Source organism: Heloderma suspectum, chromosome 3 (genome assembly GCF_057233095.1).
Source record: "Heloderma suspectum isolate Gila_16-S chromosome 3, 16-S_ref, whole genome shotgun sequence".
NCBI lineage: Eukaryota > Metazoa > Chordata > Lepidosauria > Squamata > Helodermatidae > Heloderma > Heloderma suspectum.
This window is the reverse complement of record NC_139460.1, coordinates 185,591,387-185,618,128: the sequence shown is the minus strand read 5'-3', so window position 1 is coordinate 185,618,128 and position 26,742 is coordinate 185,591,387. Positions and strand designations below refer to the sequence as shown.

The following is a 26,742-nucleotide window of genomic DNA, read 5'->3' as shown; positions in this document are numbered from 1 at the left end:
GTGTGGATTTCTTCTGATTTTATTCATTTTTAATATAATTTCTTTGGGGCGCTTGAAAAAGCTGTTTATTGCAAAAGGAAATTAGCAAGGTTCTATGTATGTATGGATACTGATCATTGTCTCCTGCTTGGTAGACAATGAAATGAAATAGGGAATGAAGCTTATTGACCCTTTATCTATTGAAAGGGGTGTCCCATGGAGCTAGAGGATCATGGAACTGTTTTGTTCCGAGGTCCTCTAGGGTGCAATCCTATGCATGTTTAGATAGGAAAAAAGTTCTACAACTGCCAGTGTTCCCCAGCCAGCTGGGAGGTGTAGAACTTTTTTTCTGTCTAAACATGCATAAGATTGCACCCTTAGTGGCTCTCTGTCTTTTTTCTTAATGTCAGGGCTCTGGACCCCCTCTTGGTCACATGTTGACAGCTTCTGCTACAGCCTTGGAAACCAATGTGAACCTGGGAGAACCGTGTTGTGTCGCCCAAGCAGCTCTCTCCATTCAGCTTTGCCCCTGACCCTCCCCATGCCTCACAGCATCTCTTGTGCTTCATACACCCTTCTGCTTTCCATGGGACCAAATCTTCCTTTGCCAATTGCTGATTACAAAATCCCAAATTCTGAGACAAAAAAGAAGAGACAAAACATTGTGCTCAAGGCATTTCACAATAAAATATAAACGTGTTCAATATGCACATATCTGGCCTTTCCAGCGCAGAATTTCAGACCTCCTCTGAGTCCCTCAGGAGGGCAGGGAGCAGCCACATAACACACAAATAGGAGAGGCACACAGACATACATTATGAGTGGAGGCAGCAGCTGCACCGTTTTCCCCAGTCTCTCTGTATTGTTGCATGAACTAGTTGCCTGTTCTTGGACTGGAGCAGGAGCAAGTGAGGTGCTATCACATTACAGTGCTGGACTGAAAATCAGCTCAGAGCCTGGCAAAAAGTTCCTTTTTCCCAAATGGACTTGGAGAAAGCAGGTGTGTTTACTTTACCAAAAAGAATCTCAAAAGTTTATAGCAAGATAATAACTAAACATATATCTCTGGAATTTGGTGTGTCTGTCTTGGTGTGATTGTTGGGCTAATGGCCAAGTTTCTGTTGAGCAGGGTGGGGTGGGGGTTGTCTAGTCCCTCATACTGGCCTATCCACAGCATACTGGCAGGGGCTCAGGCTGGAGGCTGCTGCTGCTGTTTGCACCGCTGGATAGGGAAAATTGGCATGCTGTTTGGCCTTCAACCTCAGGCTCGCCAGGCTTGAGTTGCATGTGTCCCTATACATGTAGGGGCTGGCTGTCGAGCCATAAGGACAGGTACTGGATGAAACTGCAGAGTTAAGGCCAGAACTGTTGAGGTTGTTGAGGCTTGGGCCTGGCACACCAGTCACTGTTGAGGGAACCATGGAGGAGGCCATGGGCATGGATCCAATGGAGCTGGATGTTGAGAACATGGGCTGTGATGACAGAGGGTTGACATTCATGGAGTTGAAGAAGGGGAAGCTCTTGGCTGACAGGGTGCTGGCTGCAAGGCCTTTGGTAGCCCAATTGTTATACGAATAGCCAGTATACATCTCATCATAGGGCTGCATCAGTCCATTGAACTGGGCTCCAAAACTGTTCTTACAAAGTTCTGCCTGCTGATTCCTTTCTCGCTTCCTCCATTTGGCTCTGCGGTTCTTAAACCACACCTAGAAGAGAAGGGAATAGTTCTAGTTAGCATTTTGTGAAGGCTGGGAGGGAGAAGGCTGCTTGCTTCAGACAACTCTGGCTTTAGGTGATGGAAACATGGGTAGATTTCAAGAGGAAATAATACTGTCACCTGTGATCCAGGCTCAGTGGCTGTTGGCTTTTTGTTGAGTCCTGCTGGGTGAGTTGCTGCAGAGTAGGCCCTTGGTGTGAAGGATCTGAACTTGCACTCAACGTATCAAAAATGGCATCACAAATCGTTTAGAGCAGGCTTCCCCAAACTGGCGCCCTCCAGAGGTGTTGGACTACAACTCCCATCATCCCCAGCCAGCTATACAACACATCTGGAAGGCCCCGGGTTTGGGAAGGCAGATGTAGAGAATAGGTGGAAGCCACGGCTCAGTTAAGAATGCATAAATTTCACTAGTTTCCGTGGCATTTAAACACCCAGCTTTGTCATTATTTTGAATTATTAGAAAAGGGCTTAAAGATAGAACAGCAAGTATCACAGTGTCATTGTAGTATACAGTTTATTTGTTTAGAGAAAGAGAGAAATCATGCATGTTCTTAGGGCCAAAGTAGATGCAACAGCAGCAGATGTGTGTCATAACTACATAAAAAGCAAGGAATGGAGAGGTCCATTTTTAGAAGCAAAAAGGCTACATCCTCTCTCTCACCTGCTGCTCATCTCCCTGAAGCCCTTCTTTCCAAGGGGCTCTTCTCTAGCATCAGAGCCTGGCTGAGGTAGAAGTGACATCAGGGCACAGACTGCAGGAAGGTGAGCAGTGGGCAGGATCTGCAGGCCTTCTCCGGAAATGTGCCTTGTCCCCACTTTCTACATGATCACAGCAGAGCCAGCTTTAAACACATGGATCTGCCACTGTTGCATCAATTTTGACTCTGAAAATTGGTTGTTGGTAACTACTCCCTAATACAGCAAATTATAAATTTATGAAATTTACTGCCACAGGATGAGGTTTTAAAAGAAGATTCACTAGCTTTAACAGCTAGGAATAGAACACAGGCTACTCCCCACATTCTCAAGTTCATTATGTCACTGCAGGTGTTCCATTTTGTTCAGTGCCCTACATTTTAAGATACTTACCATACATGGTTAAATCAGTCCTGTTGTCTACTCTGCATTTTAAAGCTATGTGAGCAATCTGGAATCCAATTTGTTGAAAAGATGCAACTTGTCCTGTGACCTGCTTATCTTTTCCTGGAGCAACTTGAGCGCTATGTTACAATGGCACATCAGAAAAAATAAAAGAACAAATGGGACCTGCAACAAAATGTTGCAGTGGATCCTGCCTCTTAAAAGGAATGCTTGTGTTCAGAGTTCTAGCCAGCCATTCCCATTAAGCAGGGCACTTCACACCATCCCTCCTCCTTCCATTTTCCAGCTGTCACTCTGCATGCCATGGCACCCGAGTATGCTCAGTCCTCAACCAGACTGTTTTTTGTTTTTGCAGGGAGAGGGTGTTCCCCTTAGGTCTTTTTAAAAGATTTTTTGTACTTCTGCAAACCTCAGGGTTCACCTAGGCAGGCTGATGCTTCCTTCAGGTTTCTCCATAGTCCCTTTTTGTTTACAGTCCTGGTAGCACTCTCCACCTGACTTTGCTATAAGGAAGAGTGATTGTCCTGTGTTTCAGAAATGTCATATGTGAGGCATCACTCAAATCTGAGAGTGATATATTCTTCAGAGAAATTTGCATTGCACAAAGGCCTGGTTACCCCAGAGCCAGGACACAAAGGCTGCCTTTACACTAAAGAAACCCCACACAATCCTCCCGTTCTGGAGCCTTTCCGTATTTACCGCAAGCTCCCAGAAAGCAACTACATGATTGTTGAGAGGGGAAGCTTTTAATGTTCAAGGTAGGGATGGGGGAGAATTTCTCCCCGAAACTTCGGGGGGCTGAGTGCCAACGGATTCGGTCCTCTGAAGGTTGTTCGGGGAGAAATTCTCCGCCCCCCTGCCCCCCGCCCCCCCCGGGATGGCTCCCGGCGGGTCTCGGCGGCGGTTTGGCAGGTCTTCGTCAGGGGCGGGAGCGGCAGCCGGTCTTTCGACCGGCTGCCGCTGCCGCCATTACAAGAAAAGTAAAAAAAAAAAAACGCCCCTGTGATAGGCTACGTAATGATTAACGTAGCCTATCACGGCTAGATTTGCAAAGTCAGCCGTGATAGGCTACGTTAATCGTCACGTAGCCGATCACGGGTGACTTTGAAAGAAAAAAAATAAAAGCGCGTATGCTAATGGCGGCCCCCATAGCGAGCCGCCATTCGCGTTCCTTATTTGGTCCCTGTAGTCTACGTAAAGATTTACGTAGACTACGGCGAAAATAAGGGCAACGCAAATAGCATTGCCCTTATTTTCGCCGTAGTCTACGTAAATCTTTACGTAAGACTACAGGGACCAAATAAGAAACGCGAATGGCAGCTCCCTATGGGGGCCGCCATTTGCGTACGCGCTTTTTTTTTCTTTCAAAGTCACCCGTGATAGGCTACGTGACGATTAACGTAGCCTATCACGGCTGACTTTGCAGATCTAGCCGTGATAGGCTACGTAAATCGTTACGTAGCCTATCACGGGGCTTTTTTTTTTTTTTCTTTTGAAGTTCGCGGCCGGGGAGACGGGGCACTTCTCCCCGGCCTGAATTTCGGCCGGGCGAGGCGGGAAGCCTCCCCCCCAGCCTGAATTTTGGCCGGGCGAGGCGGGAAGCCTCCCCCCCCGGCCTGAACTTCGGGGGGAGAAGCGAAGCGCCTCCCCCCCACCGCGAAGCAAGCTGCGAGACCAGGTAAGTGACTTTCATACTTCCCTAGCAAGGTTCCATAGAACTAAATGAAACAGCACCATCTAGTGACTGTTTTAATCGTGTAACATTCCAAGTTAAAAAGATGGTCCATTCGTTCCGGATCTTTTTGAGACAAAATAACCAGGAAATACCTCTGGATGTGCCCTGGAGGTTAACACCATCATGAAAATTACCTGCAAACCTCTGTGAGTGAGCAAGCTCAATAGCAGGATAACAGCTCTGTGTGAAGGAGCCCAAAGAGACAACCACAGGCAGAGGCCTTTTCTGTTCTGCTTCAGCTGGTGTGGGGCTTGCCCTCCCCTCAAGCTCTGGCCATATACAGGGAAAGTAAAGCGGGTATGAATTAAGCATACCCGGACTCGGGCTTCCGTCAAGTTGGTCCAGACAGCAATCTCCTCTCTAGTACTCATGTCAGGGTAGCGGTTCCTCTGAAAAGTGGCTTCCAGCTCCTGGAGTTGTTGGCTGGTGAAGTGAGTTCTCTGCCTACGCTGCTTTTTCTTCAAGGATCCATCCTCTGGATTGGAGTCATCAGTCTGGTTCTGCTGTGACTTTTCTGTGTCTATGAAAGCAAAAGCAGGAGTATCTACCACAGATCTTCACAAGAATGCAACCTTCTCAGGAGCAAAGATAATATGTCTTCTTGCTCAAGCACCCTAACTCATGTGAGGCCTGGGGGTGGGCACACATGATGCAGTTAGTACATGATAAGCCATTCATGTGGAGAAGCTCAACACACAGATTGGGCCATTTCTCCATTCCACAGAGAATGGCTAAAACAATTACATAAGTAAAGGACTGCGCAAGGCTTAAGGGGAGCCTCTGCACGTAACTGTATCATTTCATACAGATGCCTTGTAGGAGGTAGATGGGGGTAGTGTAGAACAGATCTCTCCCCTTAACGTGAGCTCTGCACTCTTCCACCCTCCCCACCTTTCAGGTACTTAGACTGTGGTCCTATACACTGTTGATTGGAGTACGCCCCACTTAGGAGAACTTACTTGGGAGTAAACATGCACAAGACTAGGAAGCATGTCCGCATTGGCATCTCATGACTAGGACTTTTATAACGATTTTTTTTTTTTTAGCTCTTTGATATTTATGCAGTCAGAAAAACTCATACTGAATAGATATGGGAAGAGAGTTAATGTTTATGCCCTGCTTCTTAATACCACCCTCCTAATTTGGGAGAGAACCACTTCCAAATGTCTTCTGCATCTTAAACATTTTCAGTGAAGCAAGTCCCACATACTTCAATAGGGAATTGTTTTCTAGATAAATGTAATTGTATGGATGTGTTTGTGTGTATGGCTAGATCTACACTACTGCTTTATAGCAGCATTGAAGTGCGCTGATAACTGTTGGGGCACATTACATATTCGATATACTGCTATTGCACTGTTATTCCCTGCTTTTTATTCCACATTATCCAAAATACTGTAACAAATGTCATTGTGTGTCCTATGAGGAATAAATGCGCAAGAGGAATATAGCATTACCATGATGGGATCATAATGATATGACACAAGGTCTAGATCTGGCCTATGTTTGTGTGTATCTGCGTTTTACACAGGTACTTCAAACCAGAAAAAAACCCTAACAGGCCCATTTCTTTTCTTGAGGATGGCTAGGAAGAGATTGCAGCCTCAATTGTCTTTCACATCCTGCCCTCCCCCACTCGTATGTGAATATATTCACTGAATCTGTCCCTGATCACACTAAAACCTTAATGCTTAATGCTTTTGTAATAGGGTGGTAAAAAAAAGTGCATCTCTTTGACCAAAGAGGTCAGTCTATGTTTCATGCATGTTGCCAAGGACTCAATTATCCTTCCTGGGCTCCTGAGATTTTCTGAGTTTCCTAAAACAACTGGTCATCAGGGGCAGGCAGGGGTGGTGTGTGTGTGTGTGTGTGTGATTTTTGTTTTAAAATAAAAGGAGGGGTGCATATGCAACACCCTCTGACCTTTAGTTTAAAAACCAGTGGGACTAAAAGGTAATGAAAAGCCTGCAATTTGGTGGACAAATGCCTAGGGAAGTGGTGCTCTACTTCTCTCTCTCAAAAATTACGTATACTCGGAGCTGCTGGGATGTTCAAGGCTACTAGCCTTTTGTCCTCCACATGCCAAAGTGGCTGTGATAACTGCCCCAAAACAGAATTGAAAACATAAACCAATCAGGAACAAGCCAAAGTCAACAGTTGCATACACTGCTTCACCACAGCAGGTCTCAACTATGCACACAAGAGACTCTTACGTTTGGATGGATATGGAGGACTTTGGGGCTACCAGTGCCACAGGGTGAATAGGTGTTAAATTAGGTTTCAGGACCTATACTGACCTGACCCTGGAGGAGGCAGCATGGTTTTGCCAGGGAAGCCTTTCCAAGCCATCTCTCATGGGGCCTGCAAATGAGCCTGTTTCTTATCTTGGTTCCAACCAAGTTTTAAAATTAAAAATGTTATTTTATTTGAGAACTAGATATATATGGTACACTGAAAAACAGCTCTAAGGTCTAACAGTGAAGCTTCATGATGAATTAAAGATTTCTAAGCTCTTCAAAGGGAGGAGCCAATCACCATGTTCTACACAGGTGACTGTGCTTGTGCTGCATTCAGGGGCCTGAGCCCCTGGGCCCCAATCTATTTCCCAGGACTCTGATCCCTAGAGCCCTGAGTGTCTGTTGGTGCCAATAGAAGATTTCTTTCTTTGCTTAATTGCCATGTGGGGAATGATGGGGGGGGGGCTTTGCAGCTGGGAAGGGTTAACTCTTCCCTCCCCACATGTAGGAAACCCCCCCCAACTCCAAACCCCATGGCAAGTTTAGGAAAAAACCTTCCATTGGTGTTAATGGCAGTTTTTCTTCTAAGCTTAAATGCATGAGGTGGGGGCAATTTTTCTCCAGTGGGGAAAGAGAGAGAAGTGGGGGTGGGGATAGGAGAAGGGACAGTAAGGGATTGCAAATTGATTGCAATTTAAGAGGAATTACTGTTTGGGGATAATCTGGGGTGGGGTACAAATTAATTGACACATTTATTCTGAGGTGATTTTGATGAGAAATTAATTGGATGGCCTTGCTTTCTGTGAAATGTAAACAAATCCAAGTATTTATAAATTTACAGATATAGATATAAATTAGCATATGCAAATTTTATGCATATAAATTGAGATATGCAAAGTTTATGCAGCTTTGTGTCCAATGGGCCTGGGCTCCAAATCTTTTAGGTGCCTAGCAATGCCCCTGGCTGCATTTGCTTGCTGGCTCCATGAGATATGAGAAGCCAGTCGCTAACTAATAAATTGAGCACCTCTCTTTTCATCCAACCATGCAATGAGGACAGTTTGCTCTTTAGAGCAAGGAAACATTTGTACTTACCACTGTGTTCTTGCCCTTTGCAGCTGTGCTCATGCTGAGGTGTCCCAGACTCTGAAAGGGAGAGATTGGGGCTATGGGCTTCTGAGTCAGTGAGCAAGCTGAACTCCATCTGCCTGGAACAGGGATTGGAGATGAAGAGACACATAGGTGATGTGAGAGTGGCACATATGTAGAGATTTAGTTGGAAGTCAAGTTCAATGGGTCTTACTTTCAAGTAAGTGTGCTTACAACTGCAGACAATCCCATGGCTTTATGCATGTTTACTCCAAAGTTAGTTCTACTGTGTTCAGTGGGGACTTAGTCCTAGGTAAATGTGCATAGAACTACAGCCTGTCATTTTTATTTGTTGTAAATTCTCATGTGTGTGAGCTGATAGGATAGTATCAATTTTTTTGTGGGCTGGTAGCTTTCAAAAACAAGGGAGAACACAAATTGACCCTCTACTGCCTCTCACTAATTTGCTGCTATTTTCTCAAAAGAAGAGAGAAAAAGAGCTCCTAGTTCTGAGCAGACCCATAGTTGGAGTGGAGGACACACCTGCTTGGGAAATAATTGGAATCTTCTTCCCCACCTCCCATGTTTTATTTTGTTTTAGTCTGCACTGTCCTCAGGTGAGTTAAAATATGTCTGAACGTATATATTATAAACTCTTACACTGAATAAGCACAAATGTTTTTCCTTCTTTAAGAAAAATTAAGTGTTTTAGAGGAAAACCTTTTAGGACAGTATGCATTTCCTCCCCTGAATACATGAAGGCAAGCATAATGGTCCAACACATGCGCCTGCATAAACAAGCTTGTACATGTGCCTGCGTGCACGTGCACGCGCACACACAGACCTCACACTTTTAGATGTTGCACCTCAACATGAAATGTTGTGAGGGGAACTGTGTTTGCCTTGATACCTTTTCATGCAGTATTTTGTGCAAGGAGGGGAGTCCATCTGTGGCTCTTGTTTTTGTCATGGCTTTTGCGTGATTCCTGGAATTATGCAGAAATGCACAGTGCATTAATTCCTTGGATTAAGACTTGATTAAGATGTGTGTAATTTTGCTGTCTCTGAATTTATTAAGCCCCCTTCTCAAGGAAGCAGCAGATGGAATTTCTTCCTAATGTCTGTAGGTGATAATTTCCCCCTCTTTGACAGGTATTTGCATATGACTGCATCTGCCCAGAGCACAATCTCCTCTCCTCTCTTGATACTGCATTGCTCAGATCCTCCCTTTCACCTGGCATAGTGTCTGGCTGCAGCAAGGCAGTACCCTCTATATAAAATTATGGGTCATAATTTTAACTCACTTGCAGAAAGGTAAATGGCACAGTAGATGAGCTCTGTGCAACTAAAAAACGTGCAGTTACACAGCAACTCCAAAACATACAGCCAAAGATATTAACCAAACCTTATCTTCTAAATCTTCCTTCTTATCTTCTAAATGAGAAGCCATGTATTACAGACACATTTACACCCCAGCCATATACATGTTTCCTTAGAAGTAAATCCCATTGATACTCACTTCCAAGTGTGTGTGTGAGGGAATTCCCTCCCCATGCCCTCTGCAGAGATTTTTACATTCTGAAATTTTACATTCTGAAAGTCACCTTCTGCTTGATGATGTGAATTAACAAATATGTATATTAACTATTAGCTGGGAAAGATTGAAGGCAAAAGGAGAAGGGGACGGCAGAGGGTGAGATGGCTAGATAGCATCACCGATGCAATGAATATGGACTTGAGCACGCTCCGGGAGAGAGCACAGGACAGGAAGGCCTGGCGTGCTATGGTCCATGGGGTCATGAAGAGTCGGACACGACTTAACGACTGAACAACAACAACAACATTAACTGAAGGACCAGAACTACTGGGTGCACAAAAAACAACTTAAAATGAATATACTGGATATTAGATCACTAACAGAGTTGTGCAGAAGTACAAGAAAACAACTTTTCAACTTTAATGAAAACTTAAGTTAAACCTAAGAAAATGGTCATGACTATGAAACATTGGTCTTAAAAAAACCCCCAAAACACCTACAGTACCATTCAGTTTGAGTCCACCTTTGCCAATGGCAAAGGGTCTCTCCCCTCAGCCTCCCTCACCCCATCATTCAACACACCATCCAAATTTTCATTCCTGGGGAAATCACTGGCACTAGGTATGTATGGATGTGAAAGTCATGACAATAAAAAAGCTAACAGCCACACAGAACAAGAGACAGTCTTCAGTCTACCCTGGATGCTATCCTGTTGCACATGGCTTCCTCCACTTAGGGAATGCTAGGAGTTGTAGGACTCATTGCTGTCTAAACATGCATAGGATTGTGCCCTTAGAGGGCCAAAATGTGCTTTGGAAACTATATTTCAGCACTCTTGCAAGACTGCAATTCTGAGAGTTCCTTGGGAGAAGCTATGTAGACTGATTTGTTGGTGTGTGTGTGTGTGTGTTTTACTGATAGTCAGATTTTGCAATGTAGATAAATTCTTTTAGGGTTAGCACTCTGTAAAATGGACAGAGTTAATGGACAGAGTTAAATGTTAAAAGTAGTTAACATTTTATTAACTACTCCACTGCTTTTCCATTCCCTTGTTGCTTTTAAGTATGCAATGAGAAGAGCTGCTTCAAACAATATGAAATTTCTCAATGAATATAACATTTATATAGGAATAAACCCTGAAAAAACTAATAGAGAGTATTATATGTGATGATGTCTCACACATCTATTTTTCTGCATCTACATGCATTGGGAGTTTTGCTGTGGCTTCCCAGAGACTAAATACCACGTGCCTCATGCAGGATGTTTGTAAGTCAAAAAGCGTTTCTCAGAGAGCTTGCACAGACAGTTCAAAACTATGCCGTTCCTTCCCGCATCCCTCCTCTTCCTATCACACTCCAGTGAGATGTCTAGTTTACCATGGATAATTATTTATACTCCAGGCAAATGCAACTTTTTCAGGCTCTGCTTTAAAGGGTGAGAAAGCAGATTTCTGAAAGTATTTAGGGGGAGGGGTTCAATTGTGATTTCTTCTCTGAAGCTACTCCAGGAAAACAGGTGGCTTATTACGTCAGCTATCTGTATCTAACGTCTATGCACCATATACTTGCTTCCTTCAGAACTGCTCTTAGCCAGTACAAGACTTCATATACTACTGTCCTAAGTCATGTTCCTCCAGTAACTAAAGGTGCAAATGTATCAGCAAATAACATGCCCCGGGAACCCTATGTTTTAGTAGTAATCTTTGATACATTGACTGTGCTGAAGGAATTCTCTCTTCCTCTATTTCTTGCCATCATTTCTAAAATCAGCCAAGGTCACATAGAGGTTTAATGCCTGATGGTTGTTCTATGGTTTATTCTTCTCTTTCTTTTTTCTCTTGCTAGGAGAATTTCCAACTTTGGATTTTTAAAAATTCCATCCACTATTATTTTGGTAAAAATAGCTCACAATTTAGCTTTTTAAAAAATCTTATCCAAGTTGGATATATTTATTCGCTTGCTTTTTCTCATCTCAATCTTCATGTCCATTTTTTGTATCTCAAACCCCATGAACTTTACAAACTTCAGCTAGTGCAGTTCACTCACATAGTTCCTTTGTGTTCTTTACTGCTGTTACCATACCCATTCCATATTCAGTTTAAGGTTTTGTGTTAACATTTAACTTTTATCACTTTATTTTTTTTAGGGGAGCACTGTCTTTCCTTGCAGTGGTTCTGCTTCTCCCTCACTTGGGGAGTGGGGTGGGGAAATCAGAGTGTTGATCTGACTTCCAGCCTATAACATTGGGACTAATCACAAAGGTTCTGTCTTACCCCCAGTACTGTTTAACATGTGCATACAGCCACTGACAGAGATGGTTCATAATTTTGGAGTCATTAATATGCATGCAACTTGCCTGTCTGATGATGTTCTGAGGGCTAGGACAGCAAATTCAGTTGAGTTTTCAAATTCAGTTGAGTTTTCAAATTCAAATTGCATCAGAAAAGTGATGCAATTTCAAGCAAAGTTCATATATGTCTTGTATATAAGAATGCGGCAAGGGGAGAGTAATTTTCAGTGCAATTTTCTTCCACTTGTGATCTTAATGGAATTAAAACAGGAAGCAAGGGTAATCATTAATCCCTGTAAAACAAAAAGCCACTGTAAGCCTGTTACTCAGAAGTAGCTGCGGGCTTAGGGCAAGCTGTAAACCGCCTGCATCACCCACCTCCCTCCTTCTCTGCTTCTGTTCCAGCAGGCTTATGTGAACGGTCTTCCAATTTGTTCCTGCCCATTGAAAGTGCCAGTAATTTAAAGACTGGACCCAGCACACCCCTAGGGGGTATTCTCCAGTTTGTTTCCTTCTGTCTGTTGAGATCAGCAGATATCTTTTTTATAAGAAAAGAATCATTCACAATTATTGTATCTCTTGCAGTAAATTTTAAATGCCTTTGACAAGTGCTTCAGCATCCCACATATCTTCTGCTTTATAATGTTTTGATTTTTTTGTTGTAAACTTTTGAGCACTTCAAGGTCAAAACGTAGTTATAAATTTACATATAAATAAATATAAAAAATAGTCTAAGACAGATGTTTTTAATGTTCTGGAACCTAGATAAGGTGTAAATGGCCCATGATGGAACTGCAGCACCTTCCATGTGCTCTTCATCACTCTATTGTCAGTAAAACCAAAGGCACCAGAAAATACAGAGAGAAATCTCTCATTTCCTAGATACACCATTTTCTGTTTCACAGCAAGAAGCAATGTTCAAATGTCCCCCAGGGGCATTTCAGCCCACAGAAATCAATGGAAAAATCCCAGGTTTTAATATATGTTGCCTGGGAGGGCTCCTTCCCTGAGTGGGGCCTAGAAATATTTTAAATAAATAAAATCAATAAATATACCTGTGATTGGGAACCTGCATGTCCTCCTTCAAACGATATTTCTAACTCAGATTTATTTCATGCAAAAAAATTTATGTTTTTCAGCATTTAATAAATAGACTTATATGGGGATAATTCTCCATATTGCAAGTTGGATGGAGCTATGGCTGGGAGAGAGTGGCTTATGACACCCCTGCACTGTGATTCACTGTTACTATACTCCTGTTTCAGCTGGGAGGACTGTGCTGAGGAAGAGTAGCTTATGATAACCCTGTAGTCTAGTGTTAATATGTCGGTTAAGAATTGGGGCTGAGGCTGCCATGGATTTCTAGCCAAAAAAAAGCCCCCACACAGGTCAATATGTAAAATGTTCCCAGACCTTCTTCCAGGCCAAATGTTTATTAATTTATTATATGTATTTTTATAGAGCCCTTAATTTATATTCCCAGGGTGGTTTACAAAACCAGACTCAATTAAATGCAGTAAAATGCAGATCGGTTACATGTAAAATGTTTTTAAAAATTCTTTTTACACAGAAAGACCCGGGACCTCTTGTTTTGGGGGGAGGGACACCTGCTGTCCAGTCACAGATACAATAGAATCTTAGATTTCTCAGCTGATTTCTATGGCCAGCTCTCACTACTACACAGGGGATATTTTTTTTAAGGTCTATTGAAACCAGAAATTCAAAGCATGTGTTTCTCTAGATTTTATGTTTCTGTGAATAAAACTAGGTCAGCTTTTCAATTCAGTTCAGGCCTGCAAAGGGCCCTTTGATGACATAGTATTGTTTTTTTTTCACTCTTGCAAGCAAGTCAGTTATCCTACTGTCATACCTTCTGGCCATCAGCAGTTTCCTCCTCTGCTCTCTCAGGGTACGTTACATATGCAATGCAATGGGTAAACATGGATTGGAACATAGCAAGCAGTATCTGGATGTAGAATTTGAGATGCTGGTACAAGTCACAAGTCTTTATTGCTAAATGCTTGAGCTCTCATTGTGCAAATCGGGGTATGCAAAGAGCACGATACCAAACCAATGAAGTATGCACAGGAATATATACCTGGCTGTCTCACACAATAATTTTTAAAAGTGCACCAATGTACACACAGATGTACCTTCTTCATCTGCACATGCCTCACAGGCTCACAGAAAATGAGGGACAATCTAATGGAATCTAACTATGTCCCACTATGCTCTGCCTACCTGTGTGGATAGGATATAATAGGACGTTAAGCACAGACAAAGAGAGCGCTATACTTCCTTCAGTGTGGAAGATGAGTTGCAATCTTCCATGTGGCTAGAAGTAGAAAAGCAATGAGAGGTGGCGATCTCACTAGTCAATGATAGTGAACTGGCTCAAGATCTCCCTAACTGGCCACACAACAAGTAGGTTAAAGTGTATAAAACCAAGCAGAGAATGCCAAAAGTGCTAGCCTCCAATCGGGTATGCAGTGAGGATTTCTCCTGCTGTGTGAATGGAACCTGAAGTCCTATTTCAGAGCATGGGACAGCCCTGCAAATTCAGTTTCCCTAGAAAACTATAATGGCAGACAGGCTTGCAAGGCCCTTAAAGGAGGGGGGATGTGTGGGTGCAGCTCATGGCTGAAATAATTAACCAACTGAAGCAATGGGCTGGATGAGGGTGAACAAGCCGAGGTTAAATCCAGACAAGACGGAGGTGGTGTTGGTCAGGAGAAAGCCTGACTCAGGGATTGGAACTCAACCTGTTTTGGAAGGGATTGAATGATCAGGTCCCTAGGAGCGCTCCTTCATCCTATGCTGCCAATGGAACTTCAGGTGGTGGCAATGGCAAGAAGCGCATTTGCACAATTACTCCTGGTGCACCAGCTGTGACCCTTCCTAAATTGGTTTGACTTAGAAACAGTTATCCATGCCTTGGTTACAACTTGTTTAGACTACTGCAATTCACTCTACATGAGGCTAAACCTGAAGAGTGTCTAGAAGCGTCAATTGGTGCAAAATGCAGCAATCGGGCTGCTAATCGGTACATACCATCAGGACCATATCACACCTGAAAGACTTGCACTGGTTGCCAGTTGCTTTCTGGGAGCAATTCAATAGAGAAATCATGGAGGACAGGTGAAGTGCCAGATGATGGGATGACATTAGCCAGATGGCTAATATTGTCCCTATCTTCAAAAAGGGCAAAAAGGAGGAACCTGGGAACTACAGACCAGTCGGTCTGACATCAGCCCCTGGGAACATTTTGGAGCAGATTCTAAAGCAATCAGTCTGTAAGAAAAGCCTTTCTAGATAAAGTTGGGATAGCGTCCATAGATAATGAATATTGATCGATATTAAATAAAAAGATATTAGAGAAAGAAATCAAGGGTTTTGAAAAAGTTACAAAGTTATAAGTCCTGGACTGGCTGGCTTTATGGGTGATATTTAGCACACAAAAAATTGCAGAAATTCCAATACCTCACCTTTTAGTGTTATTGAGAACTTGGGTGACAGTCCAAACCCACCCACCTGGTGCTCCTTCAACAGCAATCCCCACACTGGGAAAAGATGCAGAGATTGTGATGTCATATCGCCCAAAAGAATAGGTCAATCAGGATGTGAAGATACGTTATGTCAGAAATCTGATTAAGCCAGATATGTCTAAAATAGACAATTTCCACATCTGATTAATTGGCTGCTGAATGCCATCCATTCTGGAGACGTTACTGGAAAGCTGCTCTCCATGCTGTCTTTAGATGCTTGCAAAGCTTTTGACAAGTTGGGGTGGGCCTTCCTAGCGATATTATTTTTAGAAGTGCAAATGGGCAAGACGTTTGTTGGAGTAATAGCCAGGGGCCTGTCTTCATGGGTGATCTGCTGCAGATTGGGACCCTTTGGAGGTCCTTTATGGCACATGACATCATGGCCAGTCTGCAGCCACACCAGAGTTGAACTGTGGGGAAGCCGCATTTTTGCAGAGTACGTTTACTCCATTTCTGTCTTTAATTCATTTCCCCCGCCATTTAGCTGCTGTGTGCCCACCCCTCCGCTTTAAGTTCAATATGCTCAGGTATTCCTAGGGGTGTGTCTTTCACCTGCCCATGACCTTGATAACCTAGGTAACCAGGGCAGTTCGCCTGCCTTTCCAACCCATCAAAGCGCTAGAGCACTCTTCTGTGCCTTCAGAATCACACTGTGCTTCCTTTTCGCCAGTGGGAGTAACAACTCTCCATTCCCCAGCCCATCCCTCTTGACATCCTTCTCTGATGCTTGTGTAACTTTGCTGTTCTGATGCTTGTCTTCTCTGCATGAAGGGAAAGGGCTGGCTGGAGTTGCCTCCCTCTGCTAGTGCTGCTGCTGCCGCCTCCGCTGGCCCTCTCCTGCATTCTTTAGTTTTTACTGTATCAATACAGTGAAATGCCGAGGTTGCAGGTTCTCACTCCTGGCCGCTGCCTCTCATTAGATAGCTAGTAGTTGAAACAGTGTGGCTCCAATTTTCTCAATTGGAAAAAGGGGCTACAGATTCTCAATGGGGGGAAAGCAGGCAACAGAGGCTGCAGACTGAGAATGGGCAAAGCAGCTAGATCCCTGTATTTACTCCATGGAAAAGGAGAAAGGGTGTGGGAGCTCTAACTCCCCGACTGTTGGCTGGAACAGGGCAAAACTGCACTGATAGGGTGCTCTCATAGGGAGCCTTCAGATGCTGTCGGGCATAAAAACATGGTAGCCAAGGACAGCCTGGATAGGAACGGGAAACAAGCCTCTCTCATTGGTTGAGCATCACCTGCCAGACTGATGACACTAAGTTCTACTCCCCCCACTCAACCCAGAAGTATGTTGCTTTCAAACACTGTGTGACCTGTGAAAAGTGGATTTTTAAGGTACAGTACACTCGGCTTTTCTTACTTTGTGTGTCCCTGACAGACCAAAGCCAATTACATGAAAATCTGGATAATACGCCAACACGCTTCTCATTCCATTGTCATGAAGATCCCTCCCAGGCTATACCAAGACTCTGAAGCTGCGGTAGGAGCGCTGGGATTCGAACTGAGGAGAGGAACTAAACAGGGCTACCCCTTCCCTCTGCTTTGTTGGCCTTTTTAGTGGAACTGCAGGCACATGCCCTAAGAAGTAGCATGTCCTAAGAAGTAGCCCAAGGATTGAAGATATAACCTTAAATGGGACTCATCATGTGGTCAGTTTACTTGTTGATTATATTGCACCACTTCTAACAAAGCTAGAGGTGGCTATCCCTGATGTAATGTCTGTGATACTGGAGTATGGGCAAGTAGCTGCCCATACTCCAACTATGGGCAACTATGCAAAATCGGAAATGCTTTGCCTTAATATGAGCCTAGAAATCCAATAGTATATAAAGCGTCTCTCTGGCTTTTCAATATGCTCCAGCTCTACAAAATATCTTGGGAGTCCATATCCTCCAAAGGTTAATGCATATTAAGAGATTAAACTTTAAACTATTGTATATACAGACAAATAAAACAGGAACTCCAGCAATAGTATGATATCAATTTATCATGGTTGGGCTGAATAGCTGCAATAAAAAAAATTATATTTACATTTAATATAAAACATTCATATTATATGTTGTATTTATAAGTGTATATTAAGTTGTTGTTGTTGTTGTTCAGTCGTTCAGTCGTGTCTGACTCTTCATGACCCCATGGACCATAGCACGCCAGGCCTTCCTGTCCTCCGCTCTCTCCCGGAGCATGCTCAAGTTCATATTCATTGCATCGGTGATGCTATCTAGCCATCTCATCCTCTGCTGTCCCCTTCTCCTTTTGCCTTCAATCTTTCCCAGCATCAGGGTCTTTTCCAGTGAGTTTTCTCTTCACATTAGGTGGCCAAAATATTTGAGCTTCAGCTTCAGTATCTGTCCTTCCAATGAGCAGTCAGGGTTGATTTCCTTTAGGATTGACTGATTTGACCTCCTTGCAGTCCAGAGTCTTCTCCAGCACCACAGTTCAAAAGCACCCGGCGTTTCTCATGATGTACTCTGCATATAAGTTAAATAAGCAGGGCGACAATATGCAGCCTTGTCGTACTCCTTTCCCAATTTTGAACCAATCAGTTGTTCCATGTCTGGTTCTTACTGTTGCTTCTTAACCCTCGTACAGATTTCTCAGGAGACAGGTAAGGTGGTCTGGTACTCCCATCTCTTTAAGAATTTGCCACAGTTTGTTGTGATCCACACAATCAAAGGCTTTAGTGTAGTCAATGAAGCAGAAATAGACATTTTTCTGGAATTCTTTTGCTTTCTCCATGATCCAGCGAATGTTGGCGATTTGATCTCTAGTTCCTCTGCCTCTTTGAAACCCAGCTTGTAGTTCCGATAGTTCTTGGTTCACATAGCTTTGTTGTTAGTAATGCTTGCTAAGGCTCACTTGACTTCACTCTCTAGGATGTCCAGCTCAAGTTCAGTGACCGCACTATCATGGCTATCAGGGACATTCAGATCTTTCCTGTATAGCTCTTCCGTGTATTCTTTCCACCTCTTCTTAATATCATCTGCTTCTGTTAGGTCCCTGCCTTCTTTGTCCTTTATCATGCCCATCTTTGCACAAAACGTTCCCTTGATATCTCCGATTTTCTTGAAAAGATCTCTAGTCTTTCCCATTCTATTATTTTCCTCGATTTCATATATTAAGTTATATACACCTAAATTTCTCTTTCAAACATTGTCCATGGTGATACCACTCACAAGTTGATCAACCTGGAAGAAAATACTGAGCTCCTTTGTACATAAAGGGAAACAGCTCAGGATTGCTAGGAGTCTGATGTATAAGAATGTGTATTTCAAAGTGCTGGTACTACCCATTAAAGACCTAAATGTCTTGGGGCCAGGTGACTAGAAGGAGTGCTTCCACCTATATCTACCCACATCCTTAGGTCACTTTCAGAAGCCCTTTAGGTGTCCCAGTTGAATGAGGTGAGTTGGGTGGCTACTAAAGAGGGGACCTTTTCAGTATTGGTGGCCTGGTTGTGGTATGCCCCCCGCGAGGGTGTGTGCGGCCTGGTTATGGAATGCCTCCCCAAGGGGGAGGATACCTACATAGTAGTTTCCCCCCCCTCCAAGCTTTTTAGTCTTTTGCAAAACTATTAGTGGTTTTTTTAAAAAAAATCTCTGTGCTGCTGTTGATCTCTGCTGTTGACCTTACTTTGCTTTTATCTGTGATTTTAATCTGTTTTTGATTTTACATTGTTTTACTATTATATTAATGTATTTTATGGTTTTAACCTCTATTGTGTGAACTGCCCAAAGAATTTAACAAGCATGCAAAGAGGGGCGATCCAGGGGCAAAAAATCCCAACTTCACATATATGCTGTTGGGGTCTGAGCTGGCGGTGACCAACAAGGAAAGAGAACTTGGGTGGACAGCACAATGAAAATGTCAACCCAGTGTACGGTTGCTGTGAAAAAACCCACAAATTTCAATATCATAATGTCTTCATAAAATTCTATTGTGTGACCACACTGTGTAGTTCTGGTCACTGCAACTCAAAAAGGATACTGTGGATCTGGAAAAGGTGCAGAAAAGGACAATCAAAATAATAATGGGGCTGGAACAACTCCCCTATGAGGAAAGTTTACAATGTTTGGGGCTTTTTATGCTTAGGGGGTTGGGGAAAGCAAGTAAGGTGTATAAAATATTTTATTTATTCTATCCCACCTTTCCATCAAAATGTCACTCAAGGTGGCTAAATGGCATTCAGGAAGTATATAAAATTATGTACGGTGCGGAGAAAATGGATAGGGAGACATTGTTCTCCTTCATAATACTGGGGTCATTTAATGAAGCTGAGTGGTTGGAGATTCAGGACATCCAAAAGGAAATACTTCTTCACACAGGGCACAGTTAAACTACGGAATTTGCTGCCACAAGAGGTAGTGATGGCCACCCATTTGGATAGCACTGAAAAGGGAATTACGCGTATTCATGGAGGATAAGGCTATTAACGGATACTAGCAGGATGGTTAAAAACCAGTGGGGTTTTTTTGTTTTTGTTTATTAAATGGATTTTAAAACATTTTTTGTTGTTGTTTATTCGGTCAGTCGCTTCCGACTCTTCATGACTTCATGGACCAGCCCATGCCAGAGCTTCCTGTTGGCCGTCGCCACCCCTAGCTCCCCCAAGGTCGAGTCTGTCACCTCCAGAATATCATCCATCCATCTTGCCCTTGGTCGGCCCCTCTTCCTTTTGCCTTCCACTTTCCCTAGCATCAGCATCTTCTCCAGGGTATCCTGTCTTCTCATTATGTGGCCAAAGTACTTCAGTTTTGCCTTTAATATCATTCCCTCAAGTGAGCAGTCTGGCTTTATTTCCTGGAGTATGGACTGGTTTGATCTTCTTGCAGTCCAAGGCACTATGGTCCAGCTCTCGCAGCCTAGGTTACTACGGGGAATACCATTGCTTTAACTATGTGGACCTTTAAAACATTACTAAATTTTAAAATACTAAATTTCTCTCTCATGGTTGCAATTAAATCTCATCATAAAAATGCTAAACTTATACTCCCCCTCTGGTGCAGAGAGAATCATGCCAGCTGCCTCTCCAAGGTCGCAAAAGCGACCTTGGAGGGATGGTGAAGGGGGCATTCCCATGGGCAGAGAAGGGAGGGGACTGGAGAGGCCACCATACAAGGAAACCTCCAGCCCCCTTCCCTCCCCCTCCCTGACACCTCAGCTAGACAGGTGAAAAAGCCCATCTGGCTGAAATACAGAGTGGGAAGAGCGGAGAGGTGCTCTGGTTTTTCGGAGAGGATGTAAAAACTGCCTGTTCTGGAAGATCTATTCCTGCTGGGTGGGCACTGCAGTCCTGTGTTACTGCTTCTGTTCATTTTCTTGTCTTTATTGATTTAATTTGTTGTAATGTTATTTGTACTATTTTATTTTGTTGAAGCCACATTAACCTTTGGAAAGGTGGGGTTTGAAAGCAAGCAAGCAAGCAAGCTTCCCAGAATGGGCTGTCCCTTCCGTATCTGTATTCTATCTTGCCCAAGTTTCAAAGACAGTGGTGCCATCAGAGCAAGACTTCGGTGCAGAATTCCAGGGTCTCACTCAGCCTTCACCAAAGTCTTGCCCTGATCGCACCACTCTCTTTGAAACTTGGGCTCGTTCACCACATTTTGAAGTGAGTGAAGTAATAAACATTACCATCTAAAGTGTGCTCCAATCCTGCCAATGGTCCAATCCTGCTTGCGGCTGAGTGCCCTGGATTATCATTGCTGTTAAAAATAATTAATTTTAAAAAGTGAATGAATAAAATGCTTGCATTCAGAAGAGAGGTTGCTAAGATCTCCTGTACTATGAAAGAACTCTCAGGTTTACCTTATTCACCACATTTATATCCTGCCCTTCATTCAAGGTGCTCAGGATGACATACTTTTATTCCATTTTATCTCCTTAAGCAGAAGTTTGGGAGAGGCTGCTCTTGTTACATTCAACATACATGCAATCTGTGTACAGTGCACAAATTATTGTTCTGTGTGCACATACAAATATATTCATGATAGTATGTTTGTTCACAGCACTTTGGGACAAAAGTTTCATTACTATGTCAAGAGATTCTTGGAGAACCTATTCCAAAGACACCAGGGTAGTAAAATCAAAATGAAGAATAAAATTTTGTTAAGTCATGTATTAGTTGGTAGCTTAATTAGCAGCTACAGTGCTGCTGATTAAATATGGGGGGAATCAAATCTTATCTCAGTTGATGAGAAAATATAGTACATTATGATTATGACATATCTCTAAGCAATCTCAAAATGGGATATATTAAGGACACAATCTTATGGGGAAAGGCGTCTGCCTCTGAACTCGGAGGCAACCGCCTATCCAGTGCAGGGCAGGAGAAGCACAGAGGGGTTCATTCCCTCCGCGCATATCCTGCCCTGCATTTGCAGCTAGACAGCCGATTTCGGCTGTTTAGCCGTGGGAAAGCACAGCAGGGGAGGAGGCTGCTGGACAACACATAGGATGTGTCATACCAGCATTTCTGCCTTCCCTGCCCCAGAACGTCCCCCCGGAATGCCCTGTTTTGGCCGCTCTGTGCTCCTCTTCTGAGCACGGAGTGTGGGGCTGTTCTGCGCTGCCTGTGAGGCAGCGTGGAATTCAGGGGGAGGGAAGGTCAGTTCCCGGAAAACCACATCTCCTATGGCTGTCTAGCCGCTGACTAGCGGCCATAGGATTGCTCCCTAAAGCAATTGTATTTTTAAAATAATTGCTGGAATAGGTTTATAAAATATTGGAACAAACCTTATGTACAATCTAATGTTTAGGTGATTATTTCAATATTGTTACAGAGTATATCTTGGCACCTTTATTATTTTTATATAATGGTTAAAATTTGATATTATGGTTGTTCAATTTGTTATGACTTTATGGGATTTTCTAATGTATTCTCTCCCCCCATTTTCAACCTTCTAATACATGATTTTTAAAAAGAAAGAAAGTAAGAAGTCCTCACTGATGGGGATTTATTTAACAAGGGTGGGGGAGAGGGGAGGGAAGCAAGCAAGAGGAACAATTCAGATATATAATTTAAAAGCTAAGTCTAAATAACAACAGCAAAACAATAGGAGAGGATGCAGTCCAATAAATCAGTCACCCACAAGTGATAACTGTATTCCATGACAAATAGTCCTGGGCTGGAATGTAGCTGTAGCCCTCAGCCTATTCACTCTCTGGCTGTGAAGCTGCTCTAGGTGCTGTTTGAGGGCGGGAGGCTGCAGTTCTCTCCGGTGTCTTCTTTAGCTCATTCACTCACTCTCCCTGTGGTCTCCTGCAATCTCTTTCCTCTCAAATCTTCCACTCTCCCTCAGAATCTCCTATGGCAATTCCTCAGGACCAATGAGTTCTACTCCAGGAATTCCACAGGAAACTACACCTTACAGGGTTACATAAAGTTATCAGCAGCTCACACAACGATATGTGCATTCATTCAACATATCTGTATCCTGGATTGCGTAGGATTCTCCTTGTACATGTGTACAAATTAGGTATGAATGCACATAGACAATAGTTGGTGTGTATGTCCGACAGTGGACCCAGGTGTTCTTAATTGGTTTTAAATGTTGTTTTGGTCACATAGGAGAACTTTAAAGGCTTAGTTAGATGTGCTTCTGGGGGCTCACCTGGCTGGAGAAAGGGTTGAACCTTCTAGTTTTCCACCAAGGGGTCATAATAAAGCAGACATTAAGTTGGAACATGCCAGTATCTCAAGCTGATAAAAGCACAAATGACTGCTGCTGCTGCTGCTGCTGCTGCAAGGTCTGAATTCACCCAAACTGGCTTCAGCCTGGGGGGTAGGGGTTGGGATGGGAACCTACCTTATAGGTTCCTCAAACCCTTGGTCCATCTTGCCCAGTATCATTGACAGGCTTTCAGGGTTTCAGACAGGATTCTTTCCTAGCTCTGCCTGGAGATGGCAGGATTGAACCAATGACCTTCTGCATGCAAAAGCAGGGGCTCTACCACTGAGCCACAGCCTCTTCCCCAGGATGGAGTTTTGGCAAACCCAGAAAAAGCCGCTGGGCAATAGGGCATTCCTCCTCCCTCACCTCCCCAATGAGCAAGTGGAACTCTGTAAGGTCATCCCAGCGAGGAAAGCTGCGGGATGTGTATGCGTGTGTAGAGTTACAGGCCACGTGAATGTGGAACAACGAACCATTTCTCCCGGCCAGTTGGAGACAGTATGCCATGCAAAGCCGTCAGAGCCACCTGCAGGCCAGCCCCTCTCGGGACTGAAAGGCACGGTGACAGGAGTCCAGCCAGATGTGCGCTGCTAACTCAGCGGCCTCCGAAGCTGAGGCGCAGCGACCGGGAGAACCTTTGCTGCCCGAAGGGGCACCGCGCCACTCCTGTACTCGCCCGCCCGCTCCGCGGGGCTGGCGCTTGCCCGAGCTGTGCAGCGGGGAAGGCGGGCTTGAGCTGAGGGCGGCCCTGCCTCTCGGACCAGCCCTCTCGCCCTGCCCCGCGGAAAGGGGTCGGGAGGCGGGCGGCGCCTGGGCTCCCGTCCCTACCCGTCTTTCCAAGCAGCACCCTGAAGCGGCCATCGGGGAACCGAGCCTCTCCTGGCGCACCGGCGGGGTGGAGGGCCGGGGGCGCATCCGTGCAGGGAAAGGGCAGCCCCAGGTTGGAAGGCGGCTTCGGCCACAGAAGAGAGGAGCTGGTGGCTTAGCCAGCCACGATCGACGAACTCGAAACAACCCTCCAAAGGGGAGCTGGCCGAAGCGAGCGACGGTCTGGGGCCAGTTTCTCCTCTAATTCCCTCCCCGGAAGAAATGGCTGTGGATCAGCAGCATTTCCTTTCCTCGCGTCTTGACCGAGGGCAAACACGAGGCAGGCAGGCGCCTGGCTAAGGCAGCGACGCTTCTGAAGCGTCGAAAGAGGGACCGGTCGGTCCGGTGTTCTTCCCACGTGCCGTTTCTGTGGCACTTGTCAGCGTACAAACTACACTCCTTCTTAGTCTCAATGGATACTTTAAAGCTTTGGGGAGGCCGATCCACTCTGGAGATCAACTGCGGCCAAAACGGTTTCCCCACCAGATCAAAACCGAAACAGCAAAGCCGCTCCTTGCCTTGGGAGGCATCACTCGGGCAACCGGAGCACACCGGAACGCCCCCAGATCTCCTGCTCCCCGATTATATTGACGGTAGTTAGGCCAGAGAAGAACAGAGCGCTGCCTTTCATCTTCTCATACCTGATTAATAATATTTTATGCGCAAAGACGGAACTATAGAAGTTGTAAAAGGCTGATTAGACAGCAGATTCCGCCTCTTCCTCCCCACGCCCCCTTTCAGCACACAGTTCAGTGTGGAGTGGCGACTGGTATTCCAGTCTGTGAAGCCAGTCCAAGGTCGACTCGCTCCTTAATCCAGGCGAAACGTTGCGTTCTTAACCTTGTAATAATTGCTTTGGGCACTGGATCAGCGATGGCTTTTGGACATCCACGAATAATGTTGGATCAGATGTAAGAGAGTGCAACAGGGCTGGCTGAAGCGGAACTCTCCGGCCCCTCCTCCCCACAGCAGCCCCTCCACCCGCACCCTGAAAATGCCACACAAAGGCATTTTGAACGGGGTGTGGTGTGTGCTGTGGTGTGCGGCGAGGGGGAACTCCAGTAAGCTAGGTGGAGGCACCTTTCGTGAACAAAGTACGCAAGAGGCGCCTCTGCCAGATTTGGTGGGGGGGGGTTCCCCCTTTCCCCTGCACCCCACCCCGTCCAGCAGGGTCCCTGATCCTGTGTACCATTTTCGGATTGGGGATAAAAGGGGCTGCCGTGGGGACGAGGAAGTCAGCTTCAGCCAGCCCAGTTGCACGAGCTTAAATCAGGATCCCACACATTACACTGCCAGAAAACGACAATCCGTCGTTATAAAGCGGCGAGTCACTCCTAATCAAATGTTTAACAAGCCCTGCGTAGAGTAAGCAAAGATCGAGATAATTTTTGGAAAACGTGAGAGGGAGAGGGTAATTAGTATAGACACGGGATGTGACCACTTTGTATACTCTTGGATTGATGACTACGAAAATGCGCAAAACCAATAAACTGAGGAACTAATTTAAAACTATGAAATAGTCTGTGTCATATATGAATTATAGTTCTTGTATGGAATTTTGTTGAATTATAATTAAGTACCCCAAACATTTTCATATCGTGATTTGTTATTATGTGATATATATTCAGGGCTGGCTTGGTTTTCCTTTGAAAGAAAGCCAGAACGTCTTAAGAAAACTAGGACTACTAACAGTACGAAATTAAAGCTTAGGTTCAGTAAAATCCTATCTTTTCTATAGGAAATTGTTAAAATATATGTAACATCGAAATGCATTTTGATTATAATAGTTCTACAAAATATTAATAAAATAATAAAAATAAAATAATATTGATAAGGTAACATTTGACTTTTGTTGTCCGTTTGGGGGTTTGATTTTGTGGTTTGTCGATTTAAGAATAATTGTAAATTAAATATCCTTACTCCAAAGCCAACTGTAGCAACATCGAATTTTCAGTTTATTGTACCAGACTGAGGGCGGTAGTTTCCATGGGTTTAACAAAAAATTAAAAGTCCTGTAGTAATCGTTTTTACAAAACAGTAAAAAGGGGGGAAGGATTAAACAGCCTTCCCAAGGAGACAGCAAAAGATCTTCCCTGGTAACTGGGAACCTGCAAGATCTCTTCGGCTTGTAAACAGGAGCGGTGTCCTTACATAAATATATCATTTGTCTATCTGTCCAAAAGCCATCGGACGTTCCTCAGATCACACTACTTCGCTCGCTCCTTCTCTGCCACGCATCCCACAATCAGCTGTTGCTTTTAAAAAAACACCTCAAGCCCGTTATATTTATAACATGAAATCCTCGCTCAATTTGCACGGCTCTAGAATTGCCTGTTGGACTCTCCGCGAGCCAAGGGGAAACACAAAAGGCGCCCAGCAACTACGGCTCCGCTCCCACGAGACCCCCGTCTCACCTCCAACGGACATTGCCTTGCCAGCTAACGCGCCCTCAGGCTGTCCAGCCATCCGAGCGCTGAGCCCGCGCGGCAGGCGCCGGCCGGAGTAAATCGGCCACAGCTGCCCCGCGGCCACGTGCCCGTCCGCCTGGCTCGAGCCGCTCTCGCACAGAAGCGAGGCCGTGGCCCCCATCCCGCGGCGCACAGGCCCAACGGACTGTGCCGAACCACAGCCCCCAGCAGAAGCGGCAAGCGCGACCACTTACAGCGAGGGCAGCTCGCGCGGCGAGAAAGAGCCGTGGTCAGGCCTCGCCTCCAGCCTTCGGGCTGCCCGGCGGCTTGCACGGAGCTCCGAAGTCCCCCTGGAGTGTTCTGGCGCTGCCTGGGCTCCGCCGCAGCCTGGAGGAGGATTCTGCCGTCGAGTGCTTCCCCTTCGCTGGGGCCATCGGCTTTATGGATGAGGCTATAGGCGCCCCCAGGCAGCTGCCGTCGGGCAACACGCTCCCAGACCGCCCCATTTCCAGCTGCACCGTCGGCCAAGCGCCCCCCCCTTTCCACTGTGGCTTCAGGCCCC

At 44.8% G+C, this 26,742-nt stretch overlaps 1 protein-coding gene across 2 annotated transcripts; it reads right to left on the bottom strand.

Moving 5' to 3' along the window:
• On the bottom strand, positions 1-26,742 carry PITX3 (paired like homeodomain 3). 2 transcript variants are annotated; one of them, XM_084841859.1, is made up of 4 exons: positions 26,435-26,742; positions 7,868-7,980; positions 4,850-5,055; positions 1-1,685 (listed from the first exon to the last, which is right to left on the bottom strand). In XM_084841859.1, exons 2-4 carry the CDS (start codon positions 7,974-7,976, stop codon positions 1,134-1,136), a joined length of 867 nt encoding a protein of 288 aa, XP_084697985.1. In that variant the 5' UTR covers positions 7,977-7,980; positions 26,435-26,742; the 3' UTR covers positions 1-1,133. The 2 variants fall into 2 exon arrangements, with proteins under 2 accessions (XP_084697985.1, XP_084697984.1); XM_084841858.1 differs by lacking the exon at positions 26,435-26,742 and adding an exon at positions 11,754-11,980 and having other exon boundaries at positions 9-1,685.

What these genes read in the sequence shown, in the direction of transcription:
- PITX3 (XM_084841858.1), bottom strand. Translation starts at nt 11,836, where the DNA reads ATGCAATTTGAATTTGAAAACTCAACTGAATTTGAAAACTCAACTGAA. An exon ending in CAAAGGGCAAGAACACAGTG is followed by an intron (nt 5,056 to 7,867) that starts GTAAGTACAAAT and finishes TTGCTTTCATAG; the next exon opens with ACACAGAAAAGTCACAGCAG. An exon ending in TGACGGAAGCCCGAGTCCGG is followed by an intron (nt 1,686 to 4,849) that starts GTATGCTTAATT and finishes CTTCTCTTCTAG; the next exon opens with GTGTGGTTTAAGAACCGCAG.